The 22,906-nt window shown below is 34.2% G+C and overlaps 3 protein-coding genes across 3 annotated transcripts in view; 2 read left to right on the forward strand and 1 right to left on the reverse strand.

The window, feature by feature from the left end:
- LOC130612225 (uncharacterized) overlaps nucleotides 1–22,458 on the forward strand; it is a 64,771-nt gene extending 42,313 nt beyond the window's left edge. The window contains exon 2 of the mRNA XM_057433525.1: nucleotides 22,340–22,458. The gene's annotated coding sequence lies outside the window, so the exon portion shown is untranslated. The remainder of the gene's footprint in view (nucleotides 1–22,339) is intronic.
- Nucleotides 5,275–16,243, forward strand: LOC130612224 (sister chromatid cohesion protein DCC1-like). Its single transcript, XM_057433524.1, has 11 exons — nucleotides 5,275–5,356; nucleotides 11,206–11,364; nucleotides 11,942–12,072; nucleotides 12,170–12,204; nucleotides 12,991–13,113; nucleotides 13,530–13,759; nucleotides 14,513–14,651; nucleotides 15,224–15,301; nucleotides 15,550–15,635; nucleotides 15,736–15,798; nucleotides 15,900–16,243. Exons 1-11 carry the CDS (start codon nucleotides 5,331–5,333, stop codon nucleotides 16,009–16,011), a joined length of 1,182 nt encoding a protein of 393 aa, XP_057289507.1. The 5' UTR covers nucleotides 5,275–5,330; the 3' UTR covers nucleotides 16,012–16,243.
- Nucleotides 17,300–20,316, reverse strand: LOC130612222 (uncharacterized). The gene is made up of 2 exons (XM_057433523.1): nucleotides 19,595–20,316; nucleotides 17,300–18,734 (listed from the first exon to the last, which is right to left on the reverse strand). Exons 1-2 carry the CDS (start codon nucleotides 20,286–20,288, stop codon nucleotides 17,347–17,349), a joined length of 2,082 nt encoding a protein of 693 aa, XP_057289506.1. The 5' UTR covers nucleotides 20,289–20,316; the 3' UTR covers nucleotides 17,300–17,346.
- Nucleotides 22,459–22,906: the final 448 nt, after the last annotated feature.

A 22,906-nucleotide genomic window follows, 5' to 3' on the forward strand; every position in this document is an offset into this window, starting at 1 on the left:
TTCAGCTGAAAACCTGCTACGTATACTATCCGGTAGAGAACAGTTGAAATACCGTTAAGTTTTGGTTAATTAGAACAAATATAACAGTATGCCAAATGACACTTTAAAAGCATTCTTACATTGTGTTCCTGCGTCTTGCAGTTTCTTTTCTTGAACATACTTTATGATTTTGTTTTATTGAGAGAGAATGTAGTGGCAAGATTGTCATTATGTTCATTATATCTTTTAGGTTTAGATGTACGGCTTTATGCCATAATAAAGAATACAGATCTATTCACAGTATACACTATATTAGTGAAATATTATCCAAATTATACCGTTCTGGGATTAAAAAATCAAGACTCATTCTGTTTCCTTGCAATTTACTCTTTAACGCAATAAATAACAAACCAACATTTCAATCTTTTTCAGTAATTTCAATCAGGAATGCTAATGATTACCATGATAACAACAATAGCTAGAACATAGAACTTGGTAATACGACGACCATCTTTTTTTAACGAGGGTCTAAAATACATATGTTACCTCCAGCAAAACAACACTTTTCTTGCTGATTCAAATCATGAATTTTTATGGAATGAATAACAAAAGATCGACTTTTTGTATTGTGATTATTTTTTTTACGTAGAATGAAGTTTATAACACTTTGAGAGTCATTTTTAAAATTCACCTGCACGAGGACCGTTAGTTCGTGTAGGAGGGACACGAAATAGCCAGTGGAAAGTAGGGTCTTCGACTGTAATGTATTTAATTAGCTTCGTTGCGCTCACTTTGGCGTGGGAGTTTAATATTGGAATTATTTATTCATTGGTGGTTCTGTGATGATACTGCTGGTTCGCTGTTGGTTTTCTGGTCGTTCTACAGGGACTGCTGGTTCTGTGGAGACTGGTAGTTACCTGTTTTAGTTATTACATCCCACTTTAACTAATTTACAAACCTTTGTTCAACCGGTTTGGAGAGGTGAAAGCAAAATGCCCTTTCTCGAAACGAAAAAAAAACAGGTCATGGTCCTGGACGCGAGATGAAGAGGGATTGCGAGGATGATGTTGAAGGAAGCAATGAGGCACTATGCATGTACTGTAAAAGGTCATCTATGCATCCAACCAACGTACTGGATCACTAGCCATGTGCAAGCAATGGAGTTGGTCAAATGTGTAGACAGCAAAAAAACTTATATTGATTGGCAAACTAAGTTACAAAGTGTCGTATGTAATCATTTCCTTGCAAAGATGCAGAAAAAAGACAACACACCAGGACTTAACCCTTTATGTGTGACTTATTTGTGGTCATTCTTATAAGGGAGACATTGTGACCACTGCCACTGTTTTTACATTCAGGTCAAACTCACCTATATCATCCATTGAAATACACAAGGCTAAAAGAGCATTAAGCATAGGAGAAGAAGCAGGTCAAAGTTAACATACTAGCACTTCTTAATTATTTCCACGTCCCTTTTGGGCACAGGATGGGTAGGCGGAATAAAGGGAAAAAAGTGCGCAAAGCATCAACATTGCCATTACAGCAAAACACAAAAGGAGAATGGCAGCTGAAGTTGTGTCAGTAACAGTTGAGGGCAATATTTGTGTTCTTGTGGCCGAAATACAATCAGAGTTTCCTAATTGAGCCCTAGGGGGCCTTCAAAAATTTTTTGGGGCCCTGTTAGCGGGATATTGGCGCTAAGGGAGGGAGGGGGTTTCAAGTTTGAAAAAAGAATCTGCGAACGATTGAGAAATTTCAAAAATTTGTTTGTGGCCTGTAAATTCTTCGTTCGCGAGCATAATGTCTCATGTCATCAATTCCGATAACTTTTATCTACAAAACACGCCCCTGAGCCTTCTAAGATTTATCCAAATGTATGTATTTCACGGACAGAAATCTGCTAAAAGAGGGGGATGGGGTCCAAATCTTAGCGGCGATATCCCGCTAACGGGAACCAAAAAATTTTTTGAAGGCCCCTAATTTTGTCTCTAGGAAATTGCACTGGATTGCTTTTAAATCCAACTTTAACAAAATTTAAGGTTACAGACTTAGCTTTACTCTTTCTCGCAGCCAAAGTTTTGTTTTAAAGGAACATTTTTTAAGCTTTTTTGTTGTAGTTGTCAGAGGGATTTTCTGACAAATGGCTTTGTATTGTACAGGGCAGGATCAAAACCAGTCAGTAGCCATTTTATTACCTGGATTCTATTCTCGTCTTAAAGCAATAATCAAATTTTGCACATGATAGAATACCAATGACAAATTTTCCTCCACAACTACTTAAATTAGAATATACAGTTCGAATTTCGAAGGAAAAAAAACATTCGAAATTATATAAGAAACGAACCAACCAAATAAGGGTATTTGTTTCATTTATTTTAAACCGACTTACCCTTCCAAACATTCCAAGTCAGCGCATCGTCTGATTCAAATGTCTTTTCGCATGTTACGCAGAAGCAAATTGTATATTCAGCAGTGGCTTTTACTTTTACTTTTTGCTCATGAGCAATCAGAGCTCTTGCAGTATTGAAGTTTGTACAAATTTTTTTGCATAGGGTCCTACTCGCATCTTTTAACTGGCCTTCGGGCTGTTTTGACAGGGCCCCTGCTGGTTGTGATAGTTTGTTAATACTTCCTTGTATTTATTCAGTTCAATTTTTGTAAACTGTCATTCCCAGAAAAGATTATCTGTATCTGTATCTATATCTGTATCTGCAGCCAACGTTCCATGTGATATGTGAACGCTGGGAAGAAAAAATACCCAGAATGCTTTGCGCAACCGTCAAAGATCTATTACATGTATTACAGTATATTACTAAGTATTACAGTGTATTACCAAATACTACAAAATATTACAGTTAGATGTTACAAGTACTACAGTGTATTACCGAATACTACAAGGTATTACAGTGTATTACTGAATACTACAAAATATTACAGTATATTACTAAGTACTACAGTGTATTACTGAATACTACAAAGTATTACAGTGTATTACCGAATACTACAAGGTATTACAGTATATTACTAAGTATTACAGTGTATTACTAAATACTACAAAATATTACAGTATATTACTAAGTACTACAGTGTATTACTGAATACTACAAAGTATTACAGTGTATTACTGAATACTACAAGGTATTACAGTATACTACCGAATATTACAAGGTATTACAGTGTACTACAAGGTATTACAGTGTATTACCGAATACTACAAGGTATTACAGTGTATTACTGAATACTACAAAGTATTACAGTGTATTACCGAATACTACAAGGTATTACAGTATATTACTAAGTATTACAGTGTATTACTAAATACTACAAAATATTACAGTATATTACTAAGTACTACAGTGTATTACTGAATACTACAAAGTATTACAGTGTATTACTGAATACTACAAGGTATTACAGTGTATTACTGAATACTACAAGGTATTACAGTGTATTACTGAATACTACAAAGTATTACAGTGTATTACTGAATACTACAGGATATTACAGTATATTACCGAATACTACAAGGTATTACAGTGTATTACTGAATACTACAAGGTATTACAGTGTATTACTGAATACTACAAGGTATTACAGTGTATTACTAAATACTACAAGGTATTACAGTATACTACCGAATATTACAAGGTATTACAGTGTATTACTGAATACTACAAGGTATTACAGTGTATTACTAAATACTACAAGGTATTACAGTATACTACCGAATATTACAAGGTATTACAGTGTACTACAAGGTATTACAGTATATTACCGAATACTACAAGGTATTACAGTGTATTACTGAATACTACAAGGTATTACAGTGTATTACTGAATACTACAAGGTATTACAGTGTATTACTGAGTACTACAAGGTATTACAGTGTATTACCGAATACTACAAGGTATTACAGTATACTACCGAATATTACAAGGTATTACAGTGTACTACAAGGTATAACAGTATATTACCGAATACTACAAGGTATTACAGTGTATTACTGAATACTACAAGGTATTACAGTGTATTACTGAGTACTACAAGGTATTACAGTGTATTACCGAATACTACAAGGTATTACAGTGTATTACTGAATACTACAAAGTATTACAGTGTATTACTGAATACTACAAAGTATTACAGTGTATTACTGAATACTACAAGGTATTACAGTGTATTACTAAATACTACAAGGTATTACAGTATACTACCGCATATTACAAGGTATTACAGTGTACTACAAGGTATTACAGTATATTACCGAATACTACAAGGTATTACAGTGTATTACTGAATACTACAAGGTATTACAGTGTATTACTGAATACTACAAGGTATTACAGTGTATTACTGAGTACTACAAGGTATTACAGTGTATTACCGAATACTACAAGGTATTACAGTGTATTACTGAATACTACAAAGTATTACAGTGTATTACTGAATACTACAAAGTATTACAGTGTATAACTGAATACTACAAGGTATTACAGTGTATTACTAAATACTACAAGGTATTACAGTATACTACCGAATATTACAAGGTATTACAGTGTACTACAAGGTATTACAGTGTATTACCGAATACTACAAGGTATTACAGTGTAATACTAAATACTACAAGGTATTACAGTATACTACCGAATATTACAAGGTATTACAGTGTACTACAAGGTATTACAGTGTATTACTGAATACTACAAAATATTACAGCATATTACTAAGTACTACAGTGTATTACTGAATACTACAAGGTATTACAGTGTATTACTGAATACTACAAGGTATTACAGTGTATTACCGAATACTACAAGGTATTACAGTGTATTACTGAATACTACAAGGTATTACAGTGTATTACTGAATACTACAAGTATTACAGTGTATTACCGAATACTACAAGGTATTACAGTGTATTACTGAATACTACAAAGTATTACAGTGTATTACTGAATACTACAAGGTATTACAGTGTATTACTGAATACTACAAGGTATTACAGTGTATTACTGGATACTACAAAGTAATACGGCATATTACTAAGTACTACAGTATACAATACGGCATATTACTAAGTACTACAGTGTATTACTGTATATTACAAAGATATTACATTAGGCAGTAGTATGTATTAACAACATCACGACGTTGATAAATTGTTTAACGTCGCGTGTCGGATGCAGTTGAGCTGTCGTGAGGGAAGGAATACGACAATGTCGGGTAAAGGTGAGGTTGTGTTAGAGGTTCAAGTATACGACATATTCACAGACTATATGGATCCTTCCATGAAGTGCTTCCCCGTCCTTGACCCACCGGCTACCGGTCAAATAATAACAACAAACAGAAAATGGCGGGAAATGAAAGTATTTTGAGGTAAAAACATTTTTTAGTTTTTAACTAGACTTATGGATATTCTCTTGACTCCAGGAAAAGACAAGGAAAATATATCTGACTAGTTAGCTAAGCTAGCTAGCTACTTTTACGTTATAACAGGAATTATTCCAGTCAGGAGCCTCCATACCAATCAGAAAAACTGGTTACTTCCCAGTCATATGACTTCACTGACCGATAAAGTCCTACGCAGAACATGTTAGAGGAGCATAACTATTGGGTAATTACTATCCCACCAAAGCAGACAAAAGTCCAATATTATGTATAGGTCAACATTTTTTAATATATGTTCAACATTCTCGTGCATATGTTCAACGTAGTGTATATTCGTACGCACTTTTGCCCATTTTTGAGTACGTATATGTTCATCCGCTATTCGTACGTAAAGTGCTTTAGGGTTAGGGTTAGGATTCTTTATCCTTTTTTCTACGTATGAATAGTGCTACGCACTATTAATACGCACTTTATGTCATATTAAAGTGCATATGAATATACAGTTCCTATGTTCAACATTTTGTATACATGTTCAACTGGGTCGTGATAATGAGTAACTCAATGGTGAAGCGCTCACATGGTAAACAAAACTGGCTGACCTAAACGATGAACAACAAAGAGCGATTGCTCCTCTTGTAGAAGAAATACTGAACCATCCATCGTTCAGGGAATCCATTAATAGAATTCTTTCACCAAATGCGTCATCAAGACTTCCTTCAAGAACAAATGAAAGATCTTTTTCGACTCCCAATGAAGAAGGAGAATCTCTTCCACTTCTTCCAGCAGCACCATCACAACAACTACCACCCATAGCCATATCATAGCACCCCCAGGTTGTATTGGTCATTCTTCAGACAGTGGTATTTCTTTTGATCCTCTACAACAAAGAAAAAGACCAATTTTCCAGAGAGGAAAATCTCACCACAGAAACCTCAATAAAAGAAATCAAAGGGGTGCAGTAGCAGCAGCAGCAACATCCCCTTCGAAAAAAGCAAAAAATTCAGTTTTGGTGTATCGAACTGAGGATGTTGTCCTCTTACCTTCCTCCAGAGAGAAAAATATTGTGAAGCAGCAAAGGAAGGTCATGTTGATGAAAAATGGTTTTGTTAGGAATGAGCTAGAAATTGATAAAAGTTGGAGTGAAGAAGAAATGATGAAATACTTTCGAGATGTATTCAAAGATAAACTTGACTGATTTGAATTGATTTGTCATACCTAAATGCCACAATTAATGTGGTGATTTGTTATCTGCTGTTGAAAGCGGGTGGAAAGCCCAGTCCCTTTCAAGCTCTTGCATGGCCCAATTGATTCGCGGTATATGCAATTGCATGGCCCATTTGATTCGCGGTAAATAAACAAAATGAAGCGCATACAAATCACTTTCATCTAACGGATCCAACAATTGCTCATTTTCAAGCAAGTAAAAAATATTTTGATACCATTGAACCACATTTCTTTTCACTTCACCTCAAAAGCGTTCAATACGTTGGTTGTGAACTGATTTACTGCATATCATACTGCCTCGATTAATACCTCTTTCGTTAAGCATAAATCTGGCTACTTCCACATTTTCCGTTCCAAAATCAGCTCTCACACGCGACGGGATGCCGTTCCGGCCAACAGCAATTCCAAATAATTCAAACACAGTTGAAGACCTATTGTTGTTGCTACACTTCAAGTACGTGATTAAGCGACTGTACCCATCGATAGTGCCATGTATTACGAAACACCATCGTATAAGCTTGTGGTACCCGTCTACATGCCTAAGAGAAATGAATACATCAACCGTAAATCAGCAGCATATCATTTTATGAAAATGGTCATCGCTTTTACTTACCAAAGAGAATTCGGTGCTTTCACGAGATACGCTCTTCTTACATTACTGAGTGTTTTTTGCAACGCCCGGCTGACCGGGTCGACTTCGTTTATTGCTTTTCCGATCCTTTGTCGTTGTACATATATACCTCTTAATCGACATGCTCCAGTAATGTAGGTTTTGCCAGCGTTGGGAAGAACATTTAGTACCTCTTGCACAACTTCGCATAGATCTGGCGTGGCTTATTTTTGAGTAATACTCTTGTGGACCACTCTTCTTGGGTATATACACACCGAACTGAATTCTCCTTCTTCTTAACGTTTTGGTTAATACACCAATACATTTTGCCACATCGTTTCAATTTCGATAAATATCAAATATATCTTCCACATCAGATTGTACAACGTCCTTCCTAGGTCTTCCCCAACAGCTTTCAGTTGAATTAGTTGGGCTAATATTTTGCTGGATCTCTGAAGTAACGTTTTCTTTGAGAATCCCTTCAAATCTTTGTTTTAAGGACTGGATTTCTTCCACTATATATCTAATAAACTGACAATTCCATCGAAGTTTTCACATCCTACGTTAACACACACGCAAAAAGTATTATGTGTTGTTGAATTATACACCAAAAGTTAGCAATATATAAATGGAAATTGATTTAAAAAATAAAAGTTGACGTTTATACATAATACTTGATCATATAAACACAAAAGTTGACCTATTTACAAGAAAGTTGACTTTGTATACACGAAGCTTGACCATATAAATAATGTTAACTTATATAAATGAAAGCTAACATAATATATACAAATTTAGACTTGTCCACTTTGGCGGGGGATAAATTACTTATAAAGGTCAAATCGACAACGGATTATAACATTTATATAAATTATATTAGCTTCACAATAGAATACAAACAATGGTAAAAAAAAAATTTTCGTGTCCGCAGATTGGTTCATCTCAGATTTCTCGGAGTGTCCATTTCTTGTTGCCATAACTCTTTTTCGCGATAAGCGAACATCATTCTGATTGATTTAGCAAATGTTGGAAGGCTTTCTCGTTTTTCGAAGCGTTTCCACGACAATTACTTAACAGCTGGCGACCAAAATTTGAATTTTTCTTGCATGAATGATTTTCCGTCACACAGATTAAATCTGTCATTTATGATTATTGGAAACTAGCCAGCATCCTTGGTTTAACATACTTGTTCACATTGCTTGGATATGAAAAGCTTAAATTGCAATGAAGTGCTGAGATTTTTTGCCAAATTCTAACGGACCCATTCTACAGGATCTGTGCCGTAATTTGGAGCTATAGGTCATATTTTCCTTGCCCAATAATAGCCTTGCACACTTTTCCTAAAATATTTTCATTGATCCTCAATGCGAGATAGCTGTGGAGATTACATCTTTAACTAGGCAGACTTAAAGCTTTTGAATTCCCTTTAAGAAAAAAAAGTACAATATATAATTTTTTTTTTTCTTAAAGTACAATATATAATATTTTTTTTTCTTAAAGGAAACCTGAGGTATAAAATGGTGTTGGACTTATATATAGTATAGAGCGTTAAAGATTGTTAACAAGTCCTAAAGCCATAAAGTACACAACTTTTGGCACCCAAAACTATATTCACATTTAAAGACGCGTGACTTTGTGGTTATGGCGTTCGCTTCGTAATCACAAGGTCTGTGGTTCGGTCCCCAGCGCGGGCATGTTCAGGCTGTCAAATCAGACGTGAATCTGATTCGCGTGTCAACTCTCGTGACCTTTGATACTGTGAATCCAATCACATTCTTGCAATTAAGAACATTAGTCACCATATTTCTACCATTTTATTTTTTCCTTTATTGAAGTTGAATACTTTATAGAACGGTTATTGATCATCAAGCATCAAGCCCTTGTGCGCAGATCATCAGGAACCTAATTATTGGGATGAGTCTGGTTATTGACTTTAAGGCAATTCTGAATTTATTTTTTTCTTTATTTCATGTACTTCGTGATGTTTCCACCCGCCCCGTATTCAAAGGGTATTTCCGTAAGGTATAGTTCCCCCATGTGGATTCAGTACTTTCACTTTAATCTCAAAGCACAAATTATCAAAATTGGGCATTTCTCAAGGGCGAGTTTCAGCAAGCCAGTCGGCTGTGATGATGATCTTCTACTCACTTAAAAGAAAATAAAGTGTTTCATATCATAATAATACTATAGATAAAGAAACAATAAAAATTGGATTTGCGTATTGAATTTATGAGAATTTAAATTGGATTCATGAGAGGTAAGAATCAAGAGGATCCAACTACATTCGGTGGATTCAGGAAGTGGTAGTTGCGAGAATCCAAATTGATTGGTGATAGCTAAGGTTGGATTTGACAGCCTGATGCTTAGCAAGCGTCTCTACCACAGCTACAGGTCAAACCATGCCATGTGAGGGAAATTGGGTAGGCTGGCCAGTGTATACCTAATGTATACATTCAGAACATAGGACCCACATTAATAATAGTGTTTCCAACACTGAAGTGGCTTTATTCTATATAAATATGCAGCATATAATGAAAAGAATTTCAGATTTAATTATGCGGGATAAAATATGATACATACATATGGTACTTTGAAAGGTCATATTTTGAAACCACATCAAAATAAAATGATAAGTTTAAATTAAACGATGGAAAAGTATTTCTTTTAAAAGAAAAATTAGTATAGACCTTATCTTCTTCGATATTTGGGTTACTAGGACACAAAAATACTAAAAAAATCTATGGAAGCATTTTCAAGGAATTTCTAATCCAAAGTGGTGAAATTCTGAGAATCTGATATCATTTAGGGTTTCCATATTAGAGATTCAGACATATTGGGTGACATGCTGAAAACTTAGGATTTTGTCAATATTGAAAAATACCCAGAATGGGAAATATTTCTGGATGTCATATCCTGGGAACCACTCGAGCTAGGAAGTTAAACATATTTCAGAATTTCTAAATCCTAATTTCTATATCAATATGTAAACTTGTGGTGCAAATTTCAAGAAAATCTTACATGGTTGAAGTAAAAACTGTCTTGGTTTTGGTTCGTTTGGCATGGAATGACCTATGTCATATTTAAGGAATAGCAAACTTTTACATTATCTGTAGTCAGTAATTTTAGACCTATTAGATAAGCATTAAAACTTTATCAATTCACCTTTTAAACATCTATGCAGATAGTTTTTTGCTACAATGACACTGGTTTGCTCGTTCCAAGCCTTTTATTGTTTGCTGACAACCCATAACTTAGAATCTGGATGTCTGTTTGCAATCAAATTTTATGAGTAAAAATACAAACTTACCCAGAAATTTATTGCAAACTAAGTTGTAGGTCCTGAGTTAAATTGGGTAAGTACCCACATCTATTGCATTTTTTTCAAAAGTATTTTGCATTTTTTTTTCACAGATTTTTAAACATGAACGTAGGAGAAGTCAAATTTTCTGCAAAATGGTATTTGTCAACATAAGGCAAATTATATAGAAAAAATGATAATGTAAAAACTTTTAATAACAGGGTTCATAATAGGATCCCTGTTATTAAAAGTTTTAATATGATCATTATATAGGACTAGTAATCCATCCTGCTGTTAAAAAGCTTCCATGATTGATTTTCTCTCAAGTGTGCCTTTTAGCTGACTAATTGTGTCCCAAACAGTCAATTACAACATCGTTAGGTTTTAGTGCTGCATGTTTTAATATATATAATGTTTACTTAGGCAAGCAATGACTAAATAAGTGTTGGGGGTGTTTTCCCTAACAGCTAAACAATGTTCAAGCTTAAGTGCAAAAAAGCAATTGTGTATGCCTAATATAAATCTGATAAATAAACGATAAGTTAATATGGATGCACTGTCTGTTTTCATATTTTTAAAATATGGATAAAAGAATCTCTTCCTATCCATATTATATAGAGACTGATAATCACAGCTTTGTTCATTCATTCAGTTTAAGCCATCTGCAATAACAATTTTATTTCACTTTTGCTCATTGTTTTGCAGGTCTGAAAAAGATGTCACAGAATTGGCTGATATTGCAGGTGTTTTAAGACGTAAAGGAATGGTGCAAAGCTTATCTTTTTCTCAACAGTGGATGAAAGATGATTACAAATTACTAGAACTTTCGAAAGATTTGATGAATGTACTTCAAGCAGGTGATGTGTAAGTAGTCAATATAACTGTATCTTTCATATGTAAGTTGACCTTATTTCAACGATCTATATTTTTACATGCAGGGGTTAATGAAAGTTTTTAATTTGAACCACAACATTGTAAACGAGCCTCGTGAGTTGGATTTTGTATCCTAAACATTTTGCAACAGTAACGTTAAGGCTATCCGAAGACCTGAAAAACCTTGAATTTAAATGATAAAAGTTTCTTTTTCTCTTTTTTTAACCCTTAAGCTACTAATAATGTAGATCTGCATTTTGCCAATTTGCGAATAAGGTAGATCTTCCATTTTAAGTATATAGTGGGAGCAATATTTAGTAGGCTACCCCAACTCTCCAATCAAAAAATGTTAAGAAGTTTGCACAGATGACAACAACTGCATTTTTTGGGGGGAAGGGGGAATTATTTTCACAGATATGTTTAAATGTGTCGGTTTGGCATAAATTATTTCTTTTCATATCCCTTATAATATATTTAACCAACAAAAACATTAGATACAGCTGTAAGATATTGCACCTTTAAAAAAGGATTCAAATAATAATGATGTAGCTTGTTTTGTCTTTTATAGTATAACCATTCGTGGAGATAATGATGATGAGGCTGTTTTGTGTACTTCCAAAAACACATACGAATTAAAAGCTGCTGATACATCAAATTCTCTTCTACTGTTTCCTCAATTAACAACACCCAAGTCCAAGGGTATGGTTTTAAACTAAATTGTAACTTCACTTATAGCACATAAAATTTTATTTTCATTTCGCCATCTATGATACTAACCAGGTAATTTGTTTTTAAGATTTCTCAGAAGTGTTCAAAGTGGTGGATAGATCAGTAAGTACTAAAAATTATCAAAAATTGCAAATTCATTTTACTTTTATTTACCCAAGGGAGAAAGAAAATTAAAAATATTCTCTTTTTTCTCTCTTTTCTTTTTATAACTTGTTTATTTCATGTCCCTCGTCAATCCTAAAGCTGTACAAAAAGTACAAAATATTTAAAATTCTGAATGTTTTTTACATACCGTCTTTCTGTAAAAAATCTTAAAACTCTAGATTTTACTAAAAGAATGAGCTTATACAAGCATCATAGCGAGACTCGTTATAGCAGTTCTAAATTTCTGTATATATGTTGTCATGCAACAAAGCTGGCAATTTTTTTTCACAAAAACCCTGGACGTCAGTGAGATTAATAATTCGATTTTATTTTTTATCCTCATTGACTTGTGTTGCTTTTTGTATTAACGTTTAAAGCATTTTTAATGTATTTTTATCGTATAGTTTATAATAATATTTTTAAAAAATAAAGCAATTTGCGCCTTTTTGAGAAGAGAATAGTTTTTAAGTATACCTAAAATCTCTTTTGTTTAAACTTTCATAAAAATACATGCAATACAAGTGGTCGTTTTTCTAGAAAGATTTGATATTTTCAATTCGAATTTTGCATTTAGCCTGGATATTTCTTACCTTTACAGGGCAGTCAAACCCCTGGTATATGCTCTTAGAATCCTTTTCAGCAAGACACCTGTCAATCTATGACTTTACTTTTTCGATTTTGTGAAAGTACTTATGACGTGCAATTGAAAATAACACACAGTTTTTTATTCACTTCACTTTTTAGGCTTGCAGCTGCTTCTCAACGTATTACGAAGCTAGACAATCGCGACCTAAAACTGAACGTCTGCGACATCTTCTTGATGATAATGCGTTTTGTAATCGAGATGATGAATCCGAGATAGAAAAAGTTGGTGTTTAGTTGTCCTAATGTAAAATTTATCTACAAAGTTAATTTCGTTTTATAGAGAATAGTAAGTTTACAGACAAAATGTTGCCCAAAGTCAGCATATAGCTACAGAAATCGACAACATCATAGCTGCCTTGCTAATCCACGTTGATATTATTTGACAATTGTTAACACGAAGACCGCCGGTGTTGAAACGTGCAAACATCAGCTTCCTTTTTTTGCCAACACGTAGAAATTTGAATTAGAAGTGTTTCCTCATAATGATGCTGATGATATTAAAAAAAGCACATTTGATGTTGATTTCGCCATTTTGAAACACACACACAAAATTTTGTGGTTGGTCAAAGTAGACAATATATTCTTTCATTTTGCACTGAGATAACTATTAACATCTGTGTGTTATATTCTCTTTCTAGCATACAACCGAAGGATTGTTATCTCTAATTCAAGCAAGCGAAGAAGAACTTTCAAAAAGCTTGCGTCACTTTGGAGCTTTACAAATCGACGGCTTTTGGAGAGTGCTAGAAATTAACTACCAAGAAAAAGCTTTTTCGCAAATCTTGGCGTTAGTGGAGGAAGAAAGTTGGGAATGGAAAAGTATTCCACTAAAGGCTACTTGTGATGTGTTACAAGAACTTTATCCAAAGTAAGTTGAATGTGTTGTGTTGCTTATTAAAACTATTCTTCGGTGTCTAATAAAAGAGGGTTGGATAAACAGGGGATTAGAGGATTCTGTCGAAGGGGAATTTTAATCCTTTTTTATACATTGAAGACAAACGGAGTTGCTATTAGAGACGGATTTAATATTAGCGCAAGACACGAGAGTAACAACAATATTTGCGAGGTCTAATAGATTGGTGTTTAAAAGCTCACCTCAAAATTATCTAAGGTAGAAAATTTATTTAGCATTAGGCACCACAGAGGAGACATGATGTACTGTTCGGTTTCTTGTATTTAGTTTGCATCTACTACGGAGGTGAAGAGTTGCCAATATATATATTCTCAAAAAAAGGGCGAGCTTTCAAATGCATGGCTGGGCTAATGTATACTTCGCCTCCTTGTTCCTTCTTTATAAACAACAACACTTTCGATGTTCAGATTCCTTATTTTGCACTGCTTATTAGAACTGGGGCTAACGTAACGGATGCTTAAAATTTAAAGGAGTTAGGTCTGGGTTACAAAATATATGTATCTTGTGACAATGTCGGCAGTAAATATAACTTTTATAAATAAATCGTGACCAAACATTTTTTTCTATTTTGTAGTATTGTTATATTTTACCTATGTTCGAAAATAATTTTTAATGTAAAATCGCGTAATTTGCATGACTCTCATAAATAACGTTGATTAGGACAGCTGTGGTTGGTCTTTCCCTAATTAAAAATATGATTTGATTTAGGTTCGTTATCAAGCATTGCCTTCAAACATATAGTGATGAGTTTGAGAATGATGACAGTGATGATATTTTCTTTTGTTTAAACGAATTCAAAGTTTGTCAATATTATGCAGAATATATTCTCCGACCAGCTCAAGGAAAGGTAACGGTTTGCTATTAATTGTCTTGGTCCGAAGAAAATATCGCAATTTCCCCTTTCCCTTTTATCCAACCTGAAATTCAGGAAGGGCTTGCAAACACTTTTTAGTTGTCAGTGATATGCGAAAAACCCAAGACAGTAGGCAAGATCATTCTTGACAAAAAACTTTTAAATTCAAATTATTAAAGCCAAAAATATGAATTTGTTTACTCATCTAATAACAAGTTTGCTTTCCCCCAAATAACACAATTTCATGGAGTTTTATCCCCTATTGAAGGGAGATGAATAACACAGGCTTTAACGAGCACAGACATATTGTCGACAATAGAAGTTTTTGATTTCCCCAGTTGATCTTATTGCGGAAAGCATCGAAGTTTTACATCGGCATGGTCAGGATTCAACTATTGTTTGATATTTTTTCTAATTACCTATTTTGATTGCTTTTAATGCTTATCTCACATGAAATCTCAATTTGACTTTTTATTTCGTAGTTAATTGGAAAATGATATGTGGATGCAGATTATAAATAGAAACAGTGTGCCCAAGTTGTAATTATTGACGTATTCGTATTATAGTTTAACTATAATGAGTTTATGGAAGCATGGGCACAAAGTGTACCAGATGGAATGACTGTCAAGGAAGATTATTTACTAGTAAGAATTTGTGTAAATAAACAAATAAACCTGGTGTGCAAAGGGGCTTAATAACCACATGTCGAGTCTTTTTGTACGTTACCCTACTCCCTAATTTAGTTAAACTCTGTCACTTTTCGCTATTTGTTTTAACACTGGGTTGCAAAAAAATAACGTTATTAAAGGGCGCTAACGCCAGTAAAGGGCGGTGCCAAATTTTCTATATTTGTGAGCTGCCTGCACATTTATAACGCTACTTCTTTCTTCAGGGTATTGCACTAACTGATTTAAATAACCATCCACCTGTTATCTGGCATTTTCCTGAAAGAAATTTACCTCATGATCCTAATGAAAGGTTGGCTTTTATGTTTTTTTGTTTCCTCTCAATAAAACGACGCTAGCTAGGTGACTTTCGTATGTCATTTAACCATATTTTACCTTCGAAACCGCTGTAGATTTAACACACTGTTCAAAACACGAACAAAATGGTTAGAGAAAGATATTGAACCCTACATCAAGTAAGATATATATTTTTACCACCCGTCTCTTATTTCTCACTTTCAATGTGTTTTATAAAACTGTAGATGTCATATTTCTTATTTATTGTATCTTTTTTTAGGAATTTAGTCACACCTGGACAGAAACTCAGTGCACTCTACTTAAAATATACACGAACTTCTAAAGATGACCATGGAAATAAAATTTATAACTCGAAACGTCCTGTTACGTGACCTCGTGACACGTTGCCATGGTGTTTCCGTGTCTCGAATCGTGTTTCTCTCACGTAATAAAGCTTTCAATTGGTTGCTTGTTCACTAACCCAAATGTTCGGGTTATGTGAATGCATGATCTACGAAAAACAAAACGGTTAACAAGAAAAAAGTAACCCGAAATAAAAACGGATAATCGTATCGTATGTATAATTCAATGAAAATATCCAAAATACTATAAAATGTCGTACAATTAGATTTGCATATTTTACATGGGTAGCCTCACAATTATCGAGGGACATACCCTGTCTATTATTACCCGGAGGGCCTATGGCTTTTAAAGTATTTAATGCTCATTTGGAGCTGCGTATTGAACTTCAGGTCCAGGTTGACTCGTCTGTCATTTGTAGCGGTCGTATAAGGCTTTTCGTCGAATTACCTTTAACCACCTTAAGCATTGAAAAATTGACAACAACAAAAGTTAACCTAATAAATCCATGCCTAATGCAGGAAGGTATCCTAGCATTTTTGAAGCTAAATATTCTAGTTTGTATCTCGCCCTCGCATCTACGTAGAATAAAATCACGTCGCGAATTTTGTCTGTCTAGGTACGCTGTACATCAACCTACAATTCGGACGGATCCTAGCAAAATTGGTCTGGATATTTGAAATGGCCTGAACGGTACTATATTTTACGGATAGATACAATATCGATGCTTAAAAAAATTAGCGAGTATTAATTTTCGCGAATAACGTTAATTTGACATTTGACTTTTTTGCGGACACTACTGTAACGAATGGTATCTTAAGAATACACCTTTCCCGAGACCATGAGTCATACTTTTTTTAAACTCGTAAAATATGAATACCATATTTGAATTCAGCATAGTTTGTTTAATTTATGTGTAAAAGTTTAACTTGATACGCCAACAGAGAGTGCTATTTTTAGGAGATATATATCACTGTTAAAGTCTTCTTAATGCTTAAGTTACCATGTCCCGCCTCGTTTTTAAAATGAGGTTGGACATGCCACAAATCTTTAAATTAGAATAGCAGGTTGTTTACTGCATTGTTTCGAAATTTTCTTTGTTTATGACATTTTTGATAAGGAATTCAAATCTGTTGTCCGTTTTTCATAAAACTCAACACAGAAAAAGTTGCGGCACATCAAAAGAATAAGTCTCGGAAAAGGTGTATTAAATTCGCGAAGGCGTTCGAAATCCTCGAAAAGCGCGAAAATTAGAACTCGCGGAACACAGCAACAATAGGGTAGTATCCGTTACATTCATAGGGATAAAAAGATTGCGTATTTGGAATAGAAGTGTTCTTCGAGCACATAACATATACAACTACGCTTTAAAGCAGAGATTGTAAAGACATCAGATTTCCACCTCTAGTGGGATAAGCGCCAGAAAAACCTTTCGGTATAAGTTTTGTTTTTATTAACATATCTAATTCTTTTCTTTTTTGTTTTAAAACTGTCTGTTGTTGTTTTGTTAATTCGTTTTTCGGTTCATGATCCACCTCGATCTCTATAGATTCCGCCACTCTGTCCATCCACTTTTGATCCGCATTTTCTTTGCGAAACTTATACTCTTCTTTGTCTATTTGTTTTGCTAACGATACTCTTGCCTTAATACCGTCTAAAAACCCACGGTCGACATTCAATGAAGGTATGTCCTTACCAAGTTTTAAGACTTGCGAAATTTTCTTATAAGCGTTAAAATCTTCAGGCCCCTCCAGTATAAAACTAAGACCACGTTCATTGGCACGCGCAGTTCGTCCGGCTCGATGAATGTAGACTTTTGGATCAATTGGCAGTTGGTAGTGAACAACATTCTGAACCTTCGGTATATCGAGGCCACGGGCGGCAACATCTGTCGCTATCAACAAGCCCATCTCGCTACTGACAAATCGATCAAGATACTTTAAGCGCTGTCTTTGTTGCTTCCCAGCATGCAGCTGCAGTGGTTCCCTACCTAGCAACGTCAGCAGGGAGCACAAACGTTTTGTGAGAGCAATACTGTTCACGAAAACAATTGTCCGACCAGGATGAGTCATCAAAAAATAAAGCAAATAGTTCTCCTTCTCGTCGTTTGTACACATGACTTTTAGTTGTTGCAACATGGTGGCAGTCACGTGTTTCGTCGTTAGATCAACGACCTTAGCTTTTGGATTTAACCCGACTTTATTTATAAGCGCCTGCAATTCCGATTCATTGTCCTTATGATTTTTCTTTTTCTTGAATCCGTGATGGTGTTGAGGAAGGGTGAGCGTCGCAGAAAACAAAAATGTTTGCCTCTTGGCAGCAGAACTCTCCACCATGTCCAAAATTTCGTTCAGTTCTTTGAAATGGCCATACTCCAACATGCGGTCGCACTCATCAATAACTAAAAACTTCAACGTACGCATCTTATTCAGATGCTGTTCACCGTCAGTAATGAGCTTATGTAGCCTTCCAGGCGTCCCGATTACAATCTCGGGACACTTTCCAAGCAACCTCTCTTGTTTAGGCGTAGCCAGTCCACCAACAACCACGGCAGTATCTATATCAACATATTTAGCGGCGGCTTTAATGTGATCGTTAATTTGCAATGCGAGCTCTCTTGTTGGAGTCAGGATCAGCGCGTATAAGGGTTTGTCATCAGTGTCCAATTGCTGCGCAAAATTTTCTTTTCGACGCTCTTTTAAATCCATGATATGTTTTAGTAGAGGCAAACCAAATGCTAGCGTCTTGCCGGAGCCTAAAAGTAAGAAAGCGTACACGATGAAACTGCGTGTTTTTAACAATTTAGTATAAATAACACAAAAGCAATCATGCCTATCCCATGATAATGTGACGTTCAAAGATAAAACGAGATAGTGAAAAAGTCTGCGTGATAAGGATCTCATAAAAACTGAAGTTTATAAACGAAAAACGGCGATAGAAATGTTTTTTTAGATCGCATTTTAAAAGTTTGAAAATCGAAAAACGGCGACAGAAATGTTTTTTTAGATCGCATTTTAAAAGTTTAAAAACAAAAAACGGCGATAGAAATGTTTTTTTAGATCGCATTTTAAAAGTTTAAAAACGAAAAACCGCTATAGAAAAGCTTTTTTAGATTGCTTTTTAAAAGTTTTAAAACGAAAAACGGCGATAGAAATGTTTTTTTTAGATCGCATTTTAAAAGTTTAAAACGAAAAACGGCGATAGAAATGTTTTTTTTAGATCGCATTTTAAAAGTATAAAAAAAGGAAAAACGGCGATAGAAATGTTTTTTTAGATTGCATTTTAAAAGTTTAAAAACGAAAAACCGCTATAGAAAAGCTTTTTTAGATCGCATTTTAAAAGTTTAAAAACGAAAAATAATTCGTATGAAAATTTGTATAAATAAAAGAGTATAATTCGTATGACAATCGTATAAAATTCGTATTAGATTTTTTAAAAATCGTATAACTATTTAACACTATACGAATTGTATACAATTTTTATACGAATTAAAAGCAATTAAATTCGTATATATTCGTATAAAATATCATACGAAATTTGTAGACGACCCCTTAGTAATTTATTTATTTTTCTGTTAAAGTAACTTATAATTGTTCATAAGAGCAGTTATCATACCTGTTTCTGCAGCCCCAATTATATCCTTATGGTGGTTGATAGCATGTGGTAGAGTTTCTTTTTGTATTGGTGTTGGATTTGTAAAGTTCTTTTCCAACAAAGCCTTTACAATTTCTTCAGGTACACCTAGACCCTCCCAATCACCAATTTCCACATCATCGTCATCTCGACAATCAACACGTTGTTGTTCCTCATTCTTTTCAGTATGGACAGAATTTTGTGTATGTGCTTTTTCTTGTCTTTTTAACTCTTTTCTTTTTTTTCTGCGTTCTTTCAAAAGCAACTTAAAAGACTCCTTACGTTTTGCTTTACGCCTTTCCTTTTTTGTTAACTTCTTAGGTCCCTCGCTTTCTGCTATATTTGCTTTGTTAACAATTTCAGTTTTCTTTGCTGGTTTGCTGCCCTCTACATTAAAAGTTTGCATATCTTGTTCACTGTTTTCATCATTTTCTTCATTAACAATTTTTTTCTTTCTTTTCTTGCCTGCTTCTTCTGAGATTAAATTTTTAATCTCCTCCTCGTTATAATCTTCTATTTCTTCTAAACCCATAAAACCAGTAACAACATTATCACTAAATATTTTTTCTTCATCCAGGCTTGATGCAACCCAACGCTGACTAATATTTTTTGATTTGCGAGGATTTTCATTTGCAAGTAGTCTCTTGTGTTTTCTTCTTCTCTGTTTTATTTCCATGTTGCCTGAAAAAAAAAATTTATATCAAAGCCCTAAACAAAATATTCATATTCTTAACTTCTGTCAATACGTTTTGTCAATAAGTTTCTTTCATTATGAATATAATCCTGATGTATACAATATCAGGATTATATTCATAATGGTTTTGATTTTAGTATTAAAGAGGTCTGACTTTCTTTTTTATTTTTTTTTATTTATACGTTAAAGTTCAAAACTATAATGTTGTTGGGTAACTTAAAAAAATAAAAACAACTTGCAATTTTAATTTTTTTATCTGCAAAAGTAAATACCCAATTCTGTCAAATTTTATTTCCATCAAATTTTTTTCCCAGACAAAATTTCTTCCCTCATTAAAATATAATGACAGTGAATAAAATTCTATGATGTGCACCAATTGAAATATGATATGCGAAATCTCCTGATAAAATAAAATTCTGTTTCTTTTTGCTGCCTTATTCATTTGCACTGTAACAGTTTTTGGCCTATTCTTAATCTACTATCTACGATATTTTTAAAATCTTCTACTCATCATTTTTGAAGTTTTCTTGCTTGCAACTGCTTTCACAGAGGCCAAATGGAGCTAAATAAATATTTAGCTTATGTTAATTGTGATGACTTTTAGCTGTTCTGAAGAATGACATGCATCATTCTGGCTCTGGCCTAGTATAGCACCTTTGATAAGTCTAGAGAATAAGGAACCTTTGATTTAGTAAGCCCATTAGGTTGCCATGTTGAAATTATGCGAATGATGTTGTTTCCTACAAATTATTTCATGATAAAATATTACTGAAGAACCAAGACAATTAAACTATAGTTTCTGATTTGCTTGACTCTCATACTATATATAGTTAACAATGATTGTTTTTGTTGTGCACAAGCTTTTTTAGCAGTTTTCCCTAATTTTTCAATCAACAAGGATTTACTGACTTCGATTTCTAAAAAAATTGATACGAAAAGTTGTCTGTGACTGAATATACCGAACTGGGCAAAATTTAGCTTTCTAGAGATGTTTTTTTCTCCTAAAGAATGCGCAAATTTATTTAAACATTGCGTACTTACAAAGACTAACCTCAATGATATTATAAAATTTAACAAAGCCATTGCAGTGCACTTTTAAGTTTGAGGCCAAAGAACATGGAAGTAAGCGTAAAAAACTGTAGTCATCTACTGCATAGGTAAAATAAGGCTAATATTCTGCAGCTGGGTCAAATTACCTATTGGCTTGTTCATGACATTAACAAAAACGTTTAAACCCCAATATCTCCGTAACTGTTTGTCAACAGTACAAATCCTATACAATTTCAAATTTTGGTAACATTAGCAAAATTTTTAAACCCTTATATCTCCAACTTATATCTCATCTGTTCCTCAAAAAAAACATGACCCTTTATATTTTCTTTATTTGCGTTTCAGGTTCTACATATGTCAAAAATCTTGGTTATACCAATTTCATAAATTAAATTTTTGTTTGTGCACTACGTGAGGTCATCAAAACTCCTAAAAGAACCTATTTTTCCTATTGCTCTCTGGTCTCTGTAGATTTTTTCAAGGGTTTATTGACTAGTGTACTGGTTTATTAAAGGCTAAACTATAGAATACCCCCCATAAAAAAAATTAAGACTATAAAACTCTGCAATGCAATAATAAAAAAAATAAACTAACAAATATAGCAGCAGCAACGCAGCTACGCAAAGCTCACTATTTCTAGATTAACACACAGTTGGACAGCTAAAATAAAGTAAAGTATCAACAAACATACCAAGCTGGTTTGTTACACTAAACATTTTGCAATATAACGACTTTGCTTTCATGATTCTATAGTTTAGCCTCATAGTGTATACATTCGTAATGAGACATTTTTCGTTCTTTAAATAGTTTCCTTATTCATTTAATATTTTTAGTTATTAGTTATTTATTTTTATTTTAGTTATTATGATATGTTGGGCAGTGAAGGGGGTGTTGGAAGAAGTGTTACTTGCAGGATAGGTTCTGCTTGGAAAAAGTTCAGAGAGTTACTTCCTTTGTTGACTAGCAGAGCCCTGTCAATTGAGGTAAAAGGTAGGTTGTATGAGGCCTGTGTAAGAAGTGTTATGTTGTACGGTAGTGAGACATGGGCAGTGAAGCAGGAAGATCTTGACCGTTTAGAAAGAAATGATATGAGAATGGTTAGGTGGATGTGTAACGCCAGTCTGAGAGACAGAAAGAGTTCAGATGAGCTAAGACGCAGGCTAAGTCTCCGTAGAATTAAAGATGTTATCCAGATAAGAAGATTGAATTGGCTGGGGCACTTGGAAAGAATGGAGGAGGATAATTGGGTAAGAAAGTGTAGAGACTTGATAGTTCCTGGGGCAAAGCCCAGAGGCAGACCGAGAAAGACTTGGCAGGAGGTTATAAGGACAGACTTGATACAGAGGAATTTGAGTTTAGATCTAACACAGTCTAGATCAGATTGGAAGAGGGTCATTAATATACCCCGTCCAACCCATGCTAGCATGGAAAACGGACGTTAAGCCGAGAATGATGATGATGATTAGAAAACATTTATATAATGTTATATGTTTTTTTAAACTGGTTTAATTTTAAATACGAAGCTTTTGCTCAGGTCCCCCTTAACTATC

Source organism: Hydractinia symbiolongicarpus, chromosome 10, assembly GCF_029227915.1.
Source record: "Hydractinia symbiolongicarpus strain clone_291-10 chromosome 10, HSymV2.1, whole genome shotgun sequence".
Taxonomy (NCBI): domain Eukaryota; kingdom Metazoa; phylum Cnidaria; class Hydrozoa; order Anthoathecata; family Hydractiniidae; genus Hydractinia; species Hydractinia symbiolongicarpus.